The sequence below is a fragment of the Megascapheus bottae genome, chromosome 18 (genome assembly GCF_031878675.1).
Source record: "Megascapheus bottae isolate mThoBot1 chromosome 18, mThoBot2.hap1, whole genome shotgun sequence".
Lineage (NCBI taxonomy): Eukaryota > Metazoa > Chordata > Mammalia > Rodentia > Geomyidae > Megascapheus > Megascapheus bottae.
Genome location: NC_143526.1, coordinates 31457065 through 31474251, shown reverse-complemented (window position 1 = coordinate 31474251; position 17187 = coordinate 31457065). Strand labels below are relative to the sequence as shown.

At 44.3% G+C, this 17187-nt stretch overlaps 1 protein-coding gene across 7 annotated transcripts in view; it reads right to left on the bottom strand.

The window, feature by feature from the left end:
• The window catches only part of Cep250 (centrosomal protein 250), a 49635-nt gene that overhangs the window by 11212 nt on the left and 21236 nt on the right, over window positions 1-17187 (bottom strand). For 5 of the 7 annotated variants that reach the window (XM_090352229.1, XM_090352231.1, XM_090352230.1 and 2 more), the window contains 8 exons: window positions 12916-13083; window positions 12406-12540; window positions 9724-9867; window positions 8302-8435; window positions 6103-6241; window positions 5040-5382; window positions 4419-4540; window positions 2645-2765 (listed from right to left, as the gene is read on the bottom strand). In XM_090352229.1, coding sequence (XP_090208355.1) covers window positions 2645-2765; window positions 4419-4540; window positions 5040-5382; window positions 6103-6241; window positions 8302-8435; window positions 9724-9867; window positions 12406-12540; window positions 12916-13083 — 1306 coding nt within the window. The remainder of the gene's footprint in view (window positions 1-2644; window positions 2766-4418; window positions 4541-5039; window positions 5383-6102; window positions 6242-8301; window positions 8436-9723; window positions 9868-12405; window positions 12541-12915; window positions 13084-17187) is intronic. The other 2 variants (XM_090352232.1, XM_090352233.1) reach the window with 2 other exon arrangements.

Here is a 17187-nt window from a genome sequence, read left to right as displayed (position 1 = left end):
GGGTACCAAAGCAAACTATTCTGAGTCCAAGACTCACTATAAATAGAAATAGCAGAGCAAAAACACCAAATGTGACATCATCCTAGGAAGAAGAGATCTCCCAGACCCCTGGGCCAAAGCTAGTCCTGATGATGTGGGATCATAGAGAGGAATAAATTAGTCAGAGGGAGCAGGGAAGAACTGTGCAGATAAAAGAGGGGATGAAGTAACTTTGTGCTTGCCTTTTCAAAACTAACCAGAGCTAGGAGGTTAATAAAAAAGTTAATAAGCATGATAATCTAATGTTCATATCTGTCTTCTAACTGGACAGGCACTCACATTCTTGCCTTTGTTACCTGCTCTTTCTACTTACAGTGCATCTTGGACTCAAGACAGTTTGCCTTGGTATCTTCCTGGGTCTCCCATCTCACTCTATAGTCCAGTTACAGGCAGTGATCAAAGCCTCCTACCGGTTCCTTAACCGCTCCAATCCAGCCCCAGCTTTTGACTACTTATTCTTAACCAGTCCCCCATGCTCTCCCCTACCCAGTCACCAGATGTTAATCAGTCAGGAGTAGTTAGGGATATGTATGATCCATCAACTCCAGGACCACTTGGAGTATAGTAGACAGGAACTAGCCAAGTCATCATCCAAGTTTTTCTTTTTTGCCCTTTGGCTGCCTTCCTTATGCCATTTTGTAGGCCCTCTAGTATTCTCTTTCTTTCTCTTTCTTTCTTTCTTTCTTTCTTTCTTTCTTTCTTTCTTTCTTTCTTTCTTTCTTTCTTTCTTTCTTTCTTTCTTTCTTTCTTGCCAGTACTGGGGCTTGAACTCAGCGGGCTCTGTCCCTAAGCTTCTCTGTGCTCAAGGCTAGTGCTCTACTCACCTGAGTTACAGTGCCACTTCTGGCTTTTTCTGAGTAGTTTTTAGAGTTAAGAGTCTCATGGATTTTCTTTCTCAGCCTGGCTTCAAACTATGATTCATAGATCTCAGCCTCCTGAATAGCTAGGACTACAGGCATGAGCCACAGGTACCCAGCTGTTTTTCCTTATTATTCAGCCCCTGCTTTGTAAGACTTCTTTCAGACTTCATCAATTGAATACATTCACCACCAAGAAATTGTTACTGCTGCCTTCTCCTGGACTGGACGACATCTCCATCTCCTACTCTTAATGTCGACGCCCTTGGTCAGCAGAAAGAAGCCACAGAATGCTCCTTTATAACGATGAAAAGGCTAGAATGTTAGGTCTGCCCAGGAAAATGGATCTTTCCCTCTCCACCTGGAAATCCATGTGGCTTTCCCTAGAAGTTCCCACCCAGCACCTGTAACCCAGGTAACTGGCACACCTGGAGGAAGTAGGAGGCCCTCAAAGCTCTGAGGTCACTTCCTCATCCTCTGAGGTCACTTCCTCATATGCTGCAGTCATACCTTCCCTCCCTTATATATCATTAGTTCTCTCTCTGCACACCTACATCTGGTGCAAGCTAACAGGTTGGCTCTTCCAATAAATTCTCTTCTGTTTGAATTGTATGGGGGTCTCCTTTGATCAACTCTTTTTTTTCCAGTCCTGGGGCTTGAACTCAGAGTCTGGGCACTGTCCTTGGACACTTTTTGCTCAAGGCTAGTGCTCTGCCACTTGAGCCACAGTACCACTTCTGGCCTTTTCTGTGCATGTGTTACTGAGGAATTGAACCTGGGTCTTTGTGCATGCTAAGCAAGCACTCTACCACTAGGCCAAACTCCCAGCCTCTTTTCATCAACTCAACACTTTGTTTTTGTTTTGTTTTAAATCTCCTATGAACAGGGCTGGGAATGTGGCTTAGTGGCTGAGTGCTTGCTTAGCATGCATGTGGCCCTGGGTTCAATTCCTTAGGTACTACATAAATACCTCTACTACATAGCTGGATGGTGGTGGCTCATGCCTGTAAGCCTAGCTACTCAAGAGGCTGAGATCTGAAGACTAAGGTTCAAAGCCAGCCAGAATAGAAAAGTCCCAAGGAGAGTCTTACCTCCAATTACACATTCAAAAATCAGAAGGGGTGCTGTGGCTCAAGTGCTAGAGCACTCACTAGTCTTGAACAAAAGAGGCTCAGGGACAGTGCCCAGGCCCCGAGTTCAACCCTATAACTGACAAAAAAAAATTAAATTAAAAAATATTTTTAAAAACTGAAATAAATTTCCTATAAAGACAGAAGACTGAAGTCTCAGTATGCCAAATTTGCTCCTCCTAATATCGTTCCAAGGTGGCTCACAAAGAACAACAGGGGGCTCATTGCCCTTTGCTGATGCATTAGACATCATCTCAAGTTGTGGGTAAACAATGCAGAGTGTGGGGGCCGGGAGTTTGGCCTAGTGGTAGAGTGCTTGCCTAGCATGCACGAAGACCTGGGTTCGATTTCTCGGTACCACATACATAGCAAAAAGCCAGAAACGGTACTGTGGCTCAAGTGGCCGAGAGCCAGCCTTGAGGAAATCCAGGGACAGTGCTCAGGCCCTGAGCCCAAGCCCAGGACTGGCAAAAAAAAACAAAAACAAAAAAAACACACACACACACACACACACAAAACAAAAAACAATGCAGAGTGTGGCTAGGCCAGTTCCTGCCACTTCAGGATTTCCTATCTGTCCTTTATCCTTGTCTACCTCCGTCCATCTGCATGCCTCACCTTCCTGGTTCTGGGAGAGTTGCTTCTGTAGGTCCTTTAACTCTGACTGGATCTGGTTCTTCTCAGCCTCAGCACTAGTTAGACTCTGGACCAACTTCTGGACCTGGTCACTCAGATTATCCTGGGAAAGGAAAAGAAGGGTTGAACTTGAGCTCCTCATCTGTACAAAGCTATCCCAGTTTGGGCTGAAGCTCCGTTCTCACTCGTAGGCTCTGAGGTGGTCTGCCATTACAATTCCACTCTCAGCAACTTGAGGGCTTTTTTTTTGTGGGTCATGGGGCTTGAACTCAGCCTGGGTGCTGTCCCTGAGCTCTTCAGCTCAAGGTTACTGCTCTACCCCTTGAGCTACAGACCCACTTATTGTTTTCTAGTGATTAATTGAAGATAAGAGTCTCACATTCTTTAGTGCATAGCTGGCTTTGAACTTTGATCCTTAGATCTCAGGCTTCTGAGTAGCTAGGATTATAGGTGTGAGCCGTCGTGCCTGGCTTAGGGCTTTTGTTTTTTTTTTTAGCAACAATTAAAAAAAAATGTTTTTGGTTGGTTGTGAGGCTTGAACTCTGGGCCTGGGTGTTGTCCCTGAGCTCTTCAGCTCAAGGCTACCGTCCTACCCCTTGGCCACAGTGCCACTTCCAGTTTTCTAGTGGTTAATTGGAGATAAGAGTCTGAAGATCTTGGTCATTAGTGCCAGGGCTGGCTTTGAACCTTAATTCTCAGATCTCAGCCTCCTGAGTATAGGATTACAGGTGTGAGCTTCCTCCTTTTCTTTCTTCTTCTTCCTCCTCCTCTTCCCCTCCTCCTTTTTCTTCCTTCCTAAAGACAGGTTTGTTGCAATTGATTTGAATCAGAAAGACCCTCTGATCTATTGTCTAAGTCTTTTGAAAAAGAACTCCTTATTTCAAGCTTGATTCCTTCCTTCCTCTCTTCCTTCCTTCCTCTTTCTTTCCTTCTTTCTTTCTTTCTTTCTTTCTTTCTTCCTTTCTTTCTTTCTCATTTTTGCCAGTCCTGGGGCTTGACGTCAAGGCCTGGGCATTGTCCTTGGACAGTACCTCTTCCAGTAATGAGGAATGGAACCCAGGGCTTTGTCCTATCACTAGGCCATGCCCCAGCCCCTCAGGGTGCATTTCTTCCCTTCCAAATGCCTACCTAAAAATTATGCCAAAGTCACCTTTTTACCTGGTCTTTCTAGCCCTCTCTAAGCTTCTAGGAGACGCTGTTTCTCCTCTTTCCAACAGTGCATCATTTATTTCTGCAAAGAAGCTAATTAGTCCTATCTGTTATTTTCTATCAGAATAGTTTGGTCTCTCAACCAAGTCTTCCTAAGGACAGAAGAGACCAGTTTTTCTCTTTGTATCACCTGCTCAGAGTGGCTGGTCTATGGGTGGCACTCAAGATGGAATTTGTGGGCCCTTTAGTTCAGTTTTATGTCCAGAATGAGTTTATAAACAGCAGCCTCAACTCTCAATGGTCTCCAACCCTGCCACATCTGGGTACCAAAAATAAATTCATGGCTGAGAGAAAATGATGCAAAATAAAATGACACATGTATTCAGATCTTGCAGTTATTCACTTAATCCTCACAACAGTCCTGGGAGGCCTTATCTGCCTTGCTTTGCAAGTGAAAACAAGGCCCAGGAGATCCAACTGCATGGGTCCCAGTTGCCAGGTAGTAAGTGATATAACTCATTCCAACAGGATCTCAGGGCAAACTGCATAGTGTGTCTCAGCCTTTTCAGCAGAGCTGGAGTTTAATGAAAGAGGACAGAGAACCTACCCGTGCCTGCTGAGTCTTGCACAGGTCTTGGTGAAGCTTGTGGAGACCAGATGCCACGGCCTCAGCTGTGAGCGCAGTCAAGAGGGGTCCTCTCTTAAATAGGCTTCTAGCTCCATTCTGGTCTGAAGAAATGAAGGAAAACCTCCTTACCGGGCTGCCACTATGTAAAGAAACATCTCTCCCCGACTTCTCTCTTGGCAGTTCATTTATGTACATGCCAGACACTATGGTGGGAACGAGATAATGGTAGTCAATGTTGCATTTATATGCCAGAGACTGCAGGAGCTACATACAGTTATAATCTCACTAGCTCCTTGGAAAAATACTAAGATATGTAAGTATTTTGAACATTCTCCTTTTATAGTTGAGGAAAAACAAGCTCAGAAAACATTAGATGATTCTTCCTTGGTCACACATCTAGCAAATAGCAGAGATGGGGTTCAAAAAACAAAACAAAACAAAACAAAACAAAAAAACAACCTCACATAGAATGAGTCCTTAACCTTGAATCCTTAACCTTGATACACTATTGCTTAAGAATCTCCATTTCTCTCACTTCTCCCCTGGGAGCTATGCCTGCTTTTGGCTCAAAGGACTTAAGTTTTAGGGTGTTGGCCTCACCTGACTCAGGGCCCCAGAGTGGGGTAGCAGAGTCTCCTCCTCCCCTTAGTTCAGGTCTGTTTTCATGTATAGATCCCAGAGCCTCTTGCAGGACAGAGTAGAGGTTGGCCAGCTGAGCCTGGGCCTGGTTGACAGGCTGCTGCTCTGCCGCCAGAGCCTCCAGCTGGCTCTCAGTGCTGCACAGGCGCAGCTGCAGTTGCACTGTCTTGGCTTCCTGGGTCCACAAGGAAGCTCGAAGCTGCTGTTCTGTGACACGACAGGCCTCCAGCTCCTCCAGCAGCTGTGCTTCCTGGGCCACAAGGTCAGCTTCCCTTTTCTTTACCTCCTGCCTGAGGAATTCCACCTGCCAGGGAGGAAGTGGACTCATTTTGAATAGGGAGTAGATATGCTTCCAGGCTTCAGTCAACCCAATCCCTATACAGACCTTACCAGAGCAAGAAAAGTTTCAGTAGAAGACTCAGCTCTCTAGTGGACAGGGAGGACTCTGAGATGAGTGGCACTCTAGATCTGACACTGGGAGATGACCAGCTGGGCCCAGACACTGGGGCCAAGACTAACTAATGGGCTAGGGCTCCAGTTTCCCAAGCAGACAGATTTGTCAGCTCCCTCTTCTGATCTCTGTTCTGAAACCTCCAGTAGTAAAATGTAGACTGTCTAAAGGAGGTCTTTACCAGTCTTTTACTCCTTTACTTCCCCTCAAGTTGCACGGGTACAGCAAAGAGAAGAAGGAATCTCTAGAAGGTGCCTTGCTATTATCTACTTGCAGTATTTCCTCCTATTTTCAATTCTCACTGCTATGTCTTGCCAACAGGCCAAGCACAGGTGCAAATGGGCTATGCATGGACTAGGCCTGCCTGGGTTGTGCCCCTCTGGATGCTCTGTTTCAGCTGTCAGGTTCCCTATAGGGGCTATTCTCGTCTGAGTCAGATTCCCCAACCTAACCCTGCCCACCTCTAGTTTTCCTCTTTTCACAGGGCTGTTGAGACGCAGCCTGTCCTATTATTAGGAAAAAGAGAAGTATTCTCCACCAAGAAGCAGGGCTTATAGCCACAGAGGAAAGTACCTGCATACTGAGCTCTTTCTGTACTTTCTGGGCCTCCTGCATGGCCTGGCGCAAGGAGTTCAGCTCTTGCTGTTGAACAGAGTCAGTTTCTTGTAAAACAATGAGTCTCTGTTCCTTCTCCACCAGTGACAGAGTCAAGCTAAAAATAAAGGGGTCACAGGGTAGGTTATTCTCTCTAGTAGTAAGAATTGGTCTGTTCAAATCCTAGCATTAATAATTAAAATAGAAATAGTAATAATTTCAGTGTCACCATAAAAGGTACCATTTATTGAATACCTACTAAGTGCTCCTAGATAATTACCTCATTCCAACTTATTTATTCTTCTCTACTACATTTCACATATATCAAATTCAGTATGTACAATATTCTCATGCCTTCTGAACTTCCACCTTTAACCTAATCATCTCCTACTTTTCTCTTTAGCCTCTCTTTATCACAGGATAACAATACAGAAACCCGGACCTCTTCACCCCTTCATCCTAGTCATATCCAATCCATCACTACACAGAATTAAGTAATTCTCTGAGTATCCCCTTAGACTCTATCCTCCTCTTCCCTATTACCTACCCAGAACCAAACTTAGTATCTCTCATCTTGCTATTTGTACTGGTTTCCAGATGTTCTTACCGCCTCTGTTACTACCAAAATGATCTGTCCCTTTTCTTTTCTTTGCTAATCCTGGAGCTTGAACTCGGGGCCTGGGCACTGTCCTTGGGCTTTCTCAAGACTAACACTCTACCACTTGAGCCACAGGGCCACTTCCAGCTTTTTCTACTTATGTGGTATTAAAGAATCTAACCCAGGGCTTCATGTATTCTAGGCAAGCACTTGACCACTAAGCCACATTTACCTTCAAAATAAAGTCAAAAGTAAAGCTGTGGCTCAAGTTGGAGAGAACTAACCTTGAACAAAAAGCTTGGAAACTGGGCACGGGTAGGTCCTGCTGATAATTCTAGTCAGGAGGCCCGAGACCTAAGGATTGCAGTTCAAAGCCAGCATGCACCGGAAAGCCCACAATACTGTTGTTTTTTTTTTTAAGTGGGTACTGGGGCTTGATCTCAGCCTGAGCGCTGTCCCTGAGTTCTTCAGCTCAAGGCTACCACCCTACCCTTGAGCCAAGCCCCATTTCCCTTTTTTTGACATTAATTGGACATAAGAGTCTCAAGTCCTTTTGTGCCCGGGCTGGCTTGGAACCTTGATCCTCAGATCTCAGCCTCCAGAGTAGCAAGGATTATAGGCATGAGCCACCACCCACTAACTTTATTCCAATTAACCACCTAAACTCTGTAAGTGGAGCTGTGAGCAAAACGCTTTAGCTTTGAGCAAAAAACGCTCCATGACAACCACCAAACTCAGTGACTGTATGCAGGCACTGAGTTCAAGCCCAAGAACTGTCTTGAAAAACAAAACAAAACCCACTAAGCCTTTGCTGAGGCCTACAACATCCTGAATGAGATTTGTCTAGCTCTCCACACTTCATCTCAGGGCCTTGAACAGGATTTCTGATCTACTGTTTAGAATTTTCCTTTACTCCTTTATGTGGGTAACTCCAATTCAAGTGTCAGTGTTAGTTTAAATGCAATCTTCTGAAAAAAGGCTTTCCTCAATATCTTTCTAAAGCAGATTGCTCGCCCTTCTTACTTCAACTTCACACTGTCCCCCCCCCCACCTTTTCTTGCCAGTCCTGGGACTTGGATTCAGGATCTGAGCACTGTCCTTGGGCTTTCCACAAGGCTAGTGCATTACCCTTTGAACCACAGCACCACTTCCAGTTTTTTCTGTGAATGTGGTACCAAGGAATAGAACCCAGGGCTTCATGCATGTTAGGCAAGCACTCTACCACTAGGCCACAGTCACAGCCCCTTCACACTGTTCCCCCCGCCCCCCCATACAAAGTGTCATAGTCTGTAATTATTACTTGATTAAAGTCTTCCCTACAAAATTATAAGTTCTACTGAGGCAGGGACTACATTGTCCTATTTATCACTGTGTCCCTAATTCTGGCATAGTGTCTCCAAGTATTTAGTACATGAATGAAATTTCAGCTTTTAGGGCAGGAATACATCCTTCTCCACATGGCTGCACATATATCCCAGAGCTAGACATGAAAGATGATATGACTGACCAGCAAAGAACTGTCAGATTATTGCCACATAACCTTTGTAGTTAGAAAGGCAAAGCCTCTGTGTCTAGCCTACCTGGCTTTCTCTCTCTCTAGTTCCTCCTGAATTCGACTGCACTCCTGGGCTTCTTTCAGTTTCTCCTGAACCTCTTGCTCCACCAGCCTGTAGGAGTTATCTTGGGCCACCATCTGAGACTTCAAGCCCTCCACCTGCAAGGTTATGGGCATAAGAACCAGACAGCAGCACAGAGGGCAAGTGAGAGGATGCTTCTAGCCTATGGCTTTAGGGCCCTACAAGATGTATCACAGGAGGTGACCTATTTCTATAGCACGGGAGGTTCCATCAATCCATACACTGTTTTTAACCTCTGTTCCTTGAAAGCATCTAGCTTAGCTATCTATCTCCAGCCTCACAAGTACTATATAAAGACAGATATGAATAAAAATCTTGGATAAATACAACACGCAAAGGCAAAATGGGGGATAAATTTATAGTGACCAGTACCAAGCTTGAACCAGTACTAGGGCTTGAACCAAGGGCCTTACCCTGTTACTTGGCTTGCTTGCTCATGGCTGATACTCACTTGAATCATGTCTCCAATCTGGCACTTTGCAAATGAACTGGAGATGGGAGTCCCACTCTGGCTTGTTTGGAACTGCTATCCTCCAAATACTAGCCTCTTCCGTAGCTAGGATTATAGGCATGAGCCAATGACACCTAGCTGTGATTATATATTTTTAAATAAAAATTAAGAATATCATCTACTATAGGATTTTGAAGAAAGGAACACAATCTGGTATATAACTGGACTTAAACCAGTCATCAATGGTTCATGTCTATAATCCTAGCTACTTGCCACAGCACCATTTCCAGCTCTTTCTGTGTATGTAGTGCCAGGAATCAAACCTAGGGCTTTGTGCATGGTAGGCAAGTACTATACCACTAGGTCATAATCCTGGCCCAAGCCCTTTATTTTTATAATTGGTTTTGACATAGGATTTCACTAATTTTCCTGAGACTGTTTCATTTCTCAATTCTCCTGCCTCTGTCTTCTAAGTAACTGTACACTATTTCTAGGTATATACCACTACAGTAAGCTAAAATCTGTGTAATTGTTTGAGGCCAGCCTAGGCTAGCTGGGTAAAACTGTTAAAGTAAAAAAAAAAAAAAAAAAAAGGCAAAAGAATTGAATTTAGGATGAGAAGAAAAAAAAATTGAAATTTTGTCCTACCAGGTACCAGGGTCTCAACACCTGTAATCCTGGCTACTCAGGAGGCTCAAGGTTTAAAACCAAGCAAGAGACCATCTCCAAATAATCAGCAAAACAGCTTGGCTAGGGGCATTGCTCTAAATATCTTCAATTGACAGTAACCTGGCAGCTTTTCACTCAGAGTTGAGGTCTATCCCTGTCCTCCTAAGCTCAGGCAGCAGGGTCCTGCAGAGGGGAGGGCCTGACTGTTCTGGGAGAGACTGAAAGGCAGGATTGGGAAGAGGAACCTGCTTCTGCAGGTTTATTTTGTCCTGCAGCAGTGTGCTGCCCTTTTCTTGGAGGGCAGCAATGTCTTCTCTGTGTCGCTGAGCTGCCATTGTCAGCTCCCGTTGAGCCTCCTGGAGTTGAGTGTGTAGCATACCAACAGTTTCCTGCAGAGGGGAAACAATCAGTAAGCTCAGGAAAGCTTGCCCTGGGGGCTGGAGTGGGAAGGAGAGGAGGATAGGTCTTGAAATCTGCTGGTATAAATGTCTTTCTGTAGGGCTGGCCAAGAGCTAAGGTAGGAACGACCAATCTAAGTTGTTTCTCACTTCCTATTCTCTTTCCTCATAAAATACCCAGGCTTATCTAGGCTTCATTGTAATAATCCCTTAACCAGGCCCACCAGACCCTAGCAACAGCCTCCTTTCCTGTCTATATCCTTACTTCCACTAGATGATTTGACTCCTACTCACACAGTCTGCCTTCCTCACTCATCCAACTGAGGGAATTTATTAAATAGATACAGAGGGCTAAGTGGTTGAGTGTTTGTCTTAGCAGGAAGGTCTTCGGTTTGCTCTCTAGTATTAAAAAGAAGAAAAACTATGTGTAGCTGAGCACCAGTGACTCATGCCTGTAGCCCTAGCTTCTTAGGAGGCTCAGGTTGGAGATCGGTGGTTTGACGAAAGTCCAGATATAAAAGTTAACTAGAGGTCTTAGTGGTAGAGTGCTTGCTTCATATGCATGAAGCCCTAGGTTTAATTCCTCAGTACCATATAAACAGAAAAAGCCAGAAATAGTGTTGTAGATCAAGTGGTAGAGCGTTAGCCTTGAGCAAAAGAAGCTCAGGGACAGTGCGCAGGTCCTGAGTTCAAGACCCAGGACTGGCAAAAAACAAAGAAAAACAAAAAAGTTAACTAGAGGAGCTGGGAATGTTATAAAGTCCTCTTAGTATCATTTAATCAGAAATAGCACTGTGGCTCAAGTGGTAGAATATTAGCCTGGAGCAGAAAGAATCTCAGGGATAGTGTCCAGGCTCTGAGTTCAAACCCCAGGACTGGCAAAAAAAAAAAAAAAAAAAGTTAACGAGGGCCTGGCACTGGTAACTGAAGCCTGCAATCAACTACTCAGGATGATGAGATCTGAAGATTGTGGTTCAAAGCCAGATAGAGTAGAAAAGGCTAGAGACTTTTTTCTCCAATTAACTACCCCAAATAGCTAGACGTAGAGATGTGGCTCAAGTGGTAGAGCATTAGCCTTGAGCACAAAAACTCAGGGACAGTGTCCATGCCCTGAGTTCAAATCCCAGAACTAGGACACACACATACATACACACAAAACAAAGCAACATAAACCCATCTCACTAGACTCCATCTTTAAAATAACCAATGGCTGAGGCTGTGGCCCAAGCATAAACCTAGTCCCTCATGCACACAGGACAAATCCTCTACTGCTGAGCAGCATTCCAGCCATTTTTATTTCTTTAAGTTTTGACACAGGGTTTGGCCTTTATTGTGCCAGATTTTCTTCCTTCCTTCCTTCCACCAGATTTTATTTTATTTTTTACCCTCCCAACGTTTTATTGAGTTATAATCACTACCATATGATTTACTCATAGTGTACAATTCAGTGTTTTTTGGTATAGTCACAGTTTTACAACTATCACTATAATCAATTTTAGAACATTTCCATTACCCAGAGCATCCCATTAACAGATATCCTTCATTTTACCTCCTAACCATGAGAATCTACTCTGTTTCTAAAGGTTTGTTTATTGTGGGCATTTCATATAAATAGAATATAATATATTGCATGTGTCTGGCTCCTCTCCTTTGGCATCTTTCTTCTTTTTGTCAGTTGTAGGCTTGAACTCAGGGCCTGCAGACTGTCCCTGAGCTCTTCTGCTCAAGGTTAATGTTTTACCACTTTGAGCCAGAGTGCCTTCTAGTTTTTCAATGGTTAATTGGAGATAAGAGTCTCATGGGGAATTTAATGCCAGGGCCAATCTTCAGACCTGAGCTACCTGAGTAACTAGGATTATAGGCATGAACCACCAGCATCTAGTTAGGCATCAAATTTTGTGCCATGGTATTAGCTTTTTTTTGGGGGGGGGGAGGGTGGGTCATGAAGCTTGAACTCTGGGCCTGGACACTATCCCTGAACTCTTCAGTTCAAGGTTACCAACCTGCCCCTTGAGCCACAGCCCCACTTCCCATTTTTTAATGATTAATTAGAGATTAGAGTCTCAGGGTCATTTGTGGCCGGACTGGCTTGGAACTGTGATCCTTAGATTTCAGCCTCTTGAGTAGCTAGGATTATAGGCATGTGCCATCGTGCCTGGCTTTGGTGTTGGCTTCTTTTGAACTTCAATTTTAGCTAGCATGTCATTGTCTTAGTGAGGTCTTCCCTGACCACTCTGTCTAAAGTGGTCACTCTCAATCACTCTCAATTATGTCATCTTACTTATTTTCAACTCAGAACTAAGTATAATCTATCTATCTCATTTACTTTGGATCTGCTCATTTTGTGTCTGTCTCTGCCATCAGAATACAGACTGAGGGCATCCTCAGGGATGGACTGTATCCATCCTATCGATTAGTGGGCCACAATCTGCCCTACATCAGCACAGAGCACAACGCACAGTGCTTACGAAGTACCAAAGAACTATTCCTTGTTGATAGGTAAGTGAACACCAGAATTATCTTCCATACCTGCTCCTTTAACTTCTGAACCTTCATGTCTTGCCTCAGTCGTTCCAGCTGTTGGCTGGCATCTGCAAGCTCCTTCTGGGTCTGCAGCAGGGTCTCCAAGAGGGACACTCTCTCCTTCTCTGTTTCCAGCTGCATCTGTGGAGGGTAGGAAGGGCAAAGGCTTGTTGGCTCTGAGTTATCATGCTCATTCAGAAGGCTACATGCACATCCTAGCTGCTCCAGGGCTCTTCCAGCAATTAGAGTGGGGGCTGAAGGAAAAGGAAAGTCTGAGAGCAATGACTCAGAACCAGGAAGTACAGAGACTGCCACTGGTTTGCAGGCTGACAGGATGTGGTAAATGTAAACCCTCCCTCAGGAAGAATGGCATACTGCCTGCCTTTCAGCTAATATACAGACCACCCCACTATTGGTAGAGAAGTGAGTGACTCTCTTCTGGTCGTAGGAAAGGAAGTGACCAAACGTTGGAGGACTGCAGAAGGATGCGCAGTTCTATTCCTCCCAGCTACCCACCTGGCACAGGGCATTGTCCGCCTGGGTCCGTTCCTCTTCCCTCTGGGCTTGGATAGCCTCGGTTTCTGCCTGCTGCTCCTTTAGCCTCATTTCTAGTTCCATTCTTTCCCTTTCTAGGCTCTCTAGGGCCTTATCTAGCTCCTGCTGGTGCAGGGAGCGTTCTTTCTCCTGGCCATATGAAAGAAAGGATGTAGTCAGAAACCACTAAGTGAAAAGGGGAAGCAGCAGAACCAGTTTGGAGTAAGAATCTCTACTACTCCAATATAGGTAAATGTACTTTCTAAAGCTCCTCATATAAGGTACTAATGTTTTTTTCAAAGCCATCACCTTAGCAGGGGGCTGGTATCTCACGCCTATAATCCTAGCTCCTCAGGAGACTGAGACCTGAGGATCACAGTCAAAGTCAGCCAAGCTTCTTTTTGCTCAGGAATAGCACTGTACCACTTGAGCCACAGCGCCACTTCCAGCTTTTTCTGTTTATGTGGTACTGAGGATTGAAACCCAGGTTTCATGCATACTAGGCAAGTACTCTACCACTAAGCCATATTCCCAGGGCTCCATGAGACATTGATCTCTAAATTAATCACCAAAAAGCCGGAAGTGGAGCTGTGGCTCAAGAGACAGAGCACCTATCTTGAGCAGCAAAAGTTCAGGGACAGCACCGAGGCTCTAAATTCAAGCCCCAATACAGGTATGAAATAAAATAAAACAGGCCGTTGTTATTAAAGGAATAAAACTGAAGCTAATTAACCAATTTGAAGATGTAGACACATGGACAGAGCAGAAATGGCTAGGAGTTTGTGCTTTTTTTTCTGATGGTATTGGAGCTTGAACTTACACTCATGAGGCTCTTTTTCTGATCACAAATAGTTTACCACTTAAGCTATGTCTCCTCTACATCTGGCTTTTTGATGGTTAATAGCAGATAAAAATTCCATGGATTTGTCTGCTTAGGCTGGCTCCAAACTGTGATTCTTAGATCACAGTTTCTTGAGTAGACAGGACTACAGGAGTGCTCCATTATGGTTTTTTGTTAGTTTGTTGGTAGTCAGGACTTTGGGCATGCTAGGCACACATTCTATCAGCGAGCTATGGTCTCTGAGACCAGAAGTCTAAGCTCTTAATCCCTATTCTACCACTTACTGGCCATGCACCACTGAGTGACTTCGCTAATCATTTATCGCCATTTATTATGTCAACAAAATATTCAGCACAGTGGTGGGCATGTAGAAGTGCTTAATAAACTATTCAGGGGATGTAGGCATCAGGTGGAAAATTAGGAAGTATGCTTTGTAAGAGAGGGAGGAAAGCAGTAGAAAGTATGAAGTTGTAAAAGCCCAAGGACAGTGCTTAGGCCCTGAGTTCAAGCCCCAGGGCTGGCACACACATACACACAAAAAAAGTATACTGTATTCATGTTTAAAAATATTACAATGAGGGCTGGGAGTTTGGCCTAGTGGTTAAAGTGCTTGCCTAGCATGCACGAAGACCCGGGTTCGATTCCTCGGTACCACATATATAGAAAAAAGCCAGAAGTGGTGCTGAGGCTCAAGTGGTAGAGCTCTAGCCTTGAGAAAGTCCAAGGACAGTGCTCAGGCCCTGAGCTCAAGCCCAGGACTGGCAAAAAAAAAAAAAAAAATTACAATGAGGGCCGGGAGTTTGGCTTAGTGGTAGAGTGCTTGCTTAGCATGCATGAAGATCTGGGTTTGATTCCTCGGTACCCCACATACATAGCAAAAAGCCGGAAGTGGTGCTGAGGCTCAAGTGGTAGAGTGCTATCCTTGAGAAAATCCAAGGACAGTGCTCAAGCACTGAGCCCAAGCCCAGGACTGGCAAAAAAAAAAAAAAAAATCACAATGAAGCCCTGGAGGCAAAGGTGGTAAAGCACCTGTGCACAAGGCACAGCGTACACACTGTAGTACACAGCAAACAAAACACAACAAAGCCCCCTCATATTACAAATTTGTGTTAACTCAATTATTATTAATTATATAATTAGATTTTATTAAAATTTTATAGATTATTAAAATATATACTTGTATTAAAAAATTTATAACCATGTAGTGTACATTTTCAATCAACAGACATACAGAAAACATTCTGGTTTTTATCTAATCAACCAATAGTCAAGGAATCTTCTGAATAAGAGGGAAAAGAAAAAGAGAACTAAAAAAGGTCCTCCTATGACTTAGGTTATAACCCGATTTTTTTTTTTTTGTTGGTCTTGGGACTTGAACTCTGGGTCTGGGTGTTGTCCCTGAGCATTCCAGCTGGAGGCTACCACCCTAGTCCTTGAGCCACTGTGCCAATTCTGGTTTTCTGGTGATTAATTGGAGATAACAGTCTCATAGACTTTTTTGAACCATAATCCTCAGATCTTAGCCTCCTGAATAGCTAGGATTATAGGCGTGAGCCACCACACAAGGCTTATGACCTGATTTTTATGTTCAGTGAAACTATTTTTCATACTAAAAATAGCTACTCAGGAGGCTGAGATCTGAGGATCAAGGTTCAAAGCCAGCCAGGCACAAAAGGACCTAAGATTTTTTTTTTTATCTCCAATTAACCTCTAGAAAATGGGGAAGTGGGGCTAGGCTCAAGGGTAGGACGGTAGCCTTGAGCTGAAGAGCTCAGAGACAGTGCCCAGGCCGAGTTCAAGCCCACTGACCCACAAAAAAGAAGCCAGTACTGGCAAAATTGGAGACTGCAGGTGGCTCATTCCTGTAATCCTAGCTACTCAGGAGTCTGAGATCTGAAGATCGAGGCTCAAAGCCAGCCCAGGCATGAAAGTCTGTGAGTCTCTTTATCTTCAAATAACTACCAGAAAACCATGTGGCTCAAGTGGTAGAGCAGTAGCCTAGAGCGGAAGTGTTTAGGGACAGTGCCTAGGCCCAGAGTTCAAGCCCCCTGACACACACCGACATACACAAATAAAAGTAAAATAAAAAACATTTTGGACTATCTCCAGGGGCTGGGAATGTGGCTCAAATGGAAGAGTGCTAGCTGTGAGCAAATGGAGCTGAGGAACCATGCAAGGTCCTGAATTTGAGCCCCAGGAATGGCAATAAAAAAAAAAAAAGATGCCGGACGCTGGTGGCTCACACCTGTAATCCTAGCTACTCAGGAGGCTGAGATCTAAGGATCAAGGTTCCAAGCCAGCCTGGGCATGGAAGTCCATGACACTTTTTTTTTTTTTTTTGCTAGTCCCGGGCTTGAGCGCAGGGCCTGAGCACTGTCCTTGGGCTTTCTCAAGGCTAGAGCTCTACCACTTGAGCCTCAGCACCATTTCTGGCTTTTTCTACGTATGTGGTACCAAGGAATCGAACCCTGGTCTTAGTGCATGCTAGGCAAGCACTCTACCACTAGGCCAAACTCCCAGCCCCTCCATGACACTCTTATCTCCAATTAACCACCAGAAAACCGAAAGTGGCCCTATGGCTCAAATAGTAGAGCATTAACTTTGAGCTGAAGAGCTCAGGGATAGGGCCCAAGTCCAGAATTCAAGCCCAGTGACAGAAAGGAGGAGGAGGAAGAGGAGGAGGACGAGGAGGAGGACGAGGAGAAGGAGGAGGAGGAGGAGGAGGAGGAGGAAAATAAAATCTAAACAGAAAGCCTAGCATGCATCAAAGAATAGTGAGCAAAAAATTTATAACCTGGGACCAGTTTAATAACCATCAATCCCAGGGTCTATTCACTGTTTTTTTTTTTTTGTTTTTGTTTTTAAAGAATTTATTTATTTGTTTGTTTGTTTGTTTGCCAGTCCTGGGCTTGAGCTCAGGGCCTGAGAACTGTCCTTGGACTTTCTCAAGGCTAGAGCTCTACCACTTGAGCCTCAGCACCACTTCCGGCTTTTTTTTTTTCTATGTATGTGGTACCAAGGAATCAAACCCAGGTCTTCATGCATGCTAGGCAAGCACTTTAACCACTAGGCCAAACTCCCGGCCCCTCTATTCACTGTTGACATTCTATATGTTCTATACATTCTTTAAAAACATAGTAATAATGGTTAACACAAATGCAGAACTTATCAGAAACTATTGTTTTGTCGTTCATTGGCATTGTTCCTGAGCTTTTCTACTTACAGCTAGCTAGCATTTACCACTTTGAGCTCTACTTCCAGTTTTCTGGTGGTTAATTGGAGATAAGAGTCTTACATTCTTTAGTGCCCAGGCTGGCTTCTGACTGTGATTGGCAAATCTCAGTCTCCCAAATAGCTAGAATGCCTGAGCTACAGTACTCAGCCAGAAACCAACCTTAATGTTTACTTAGTTA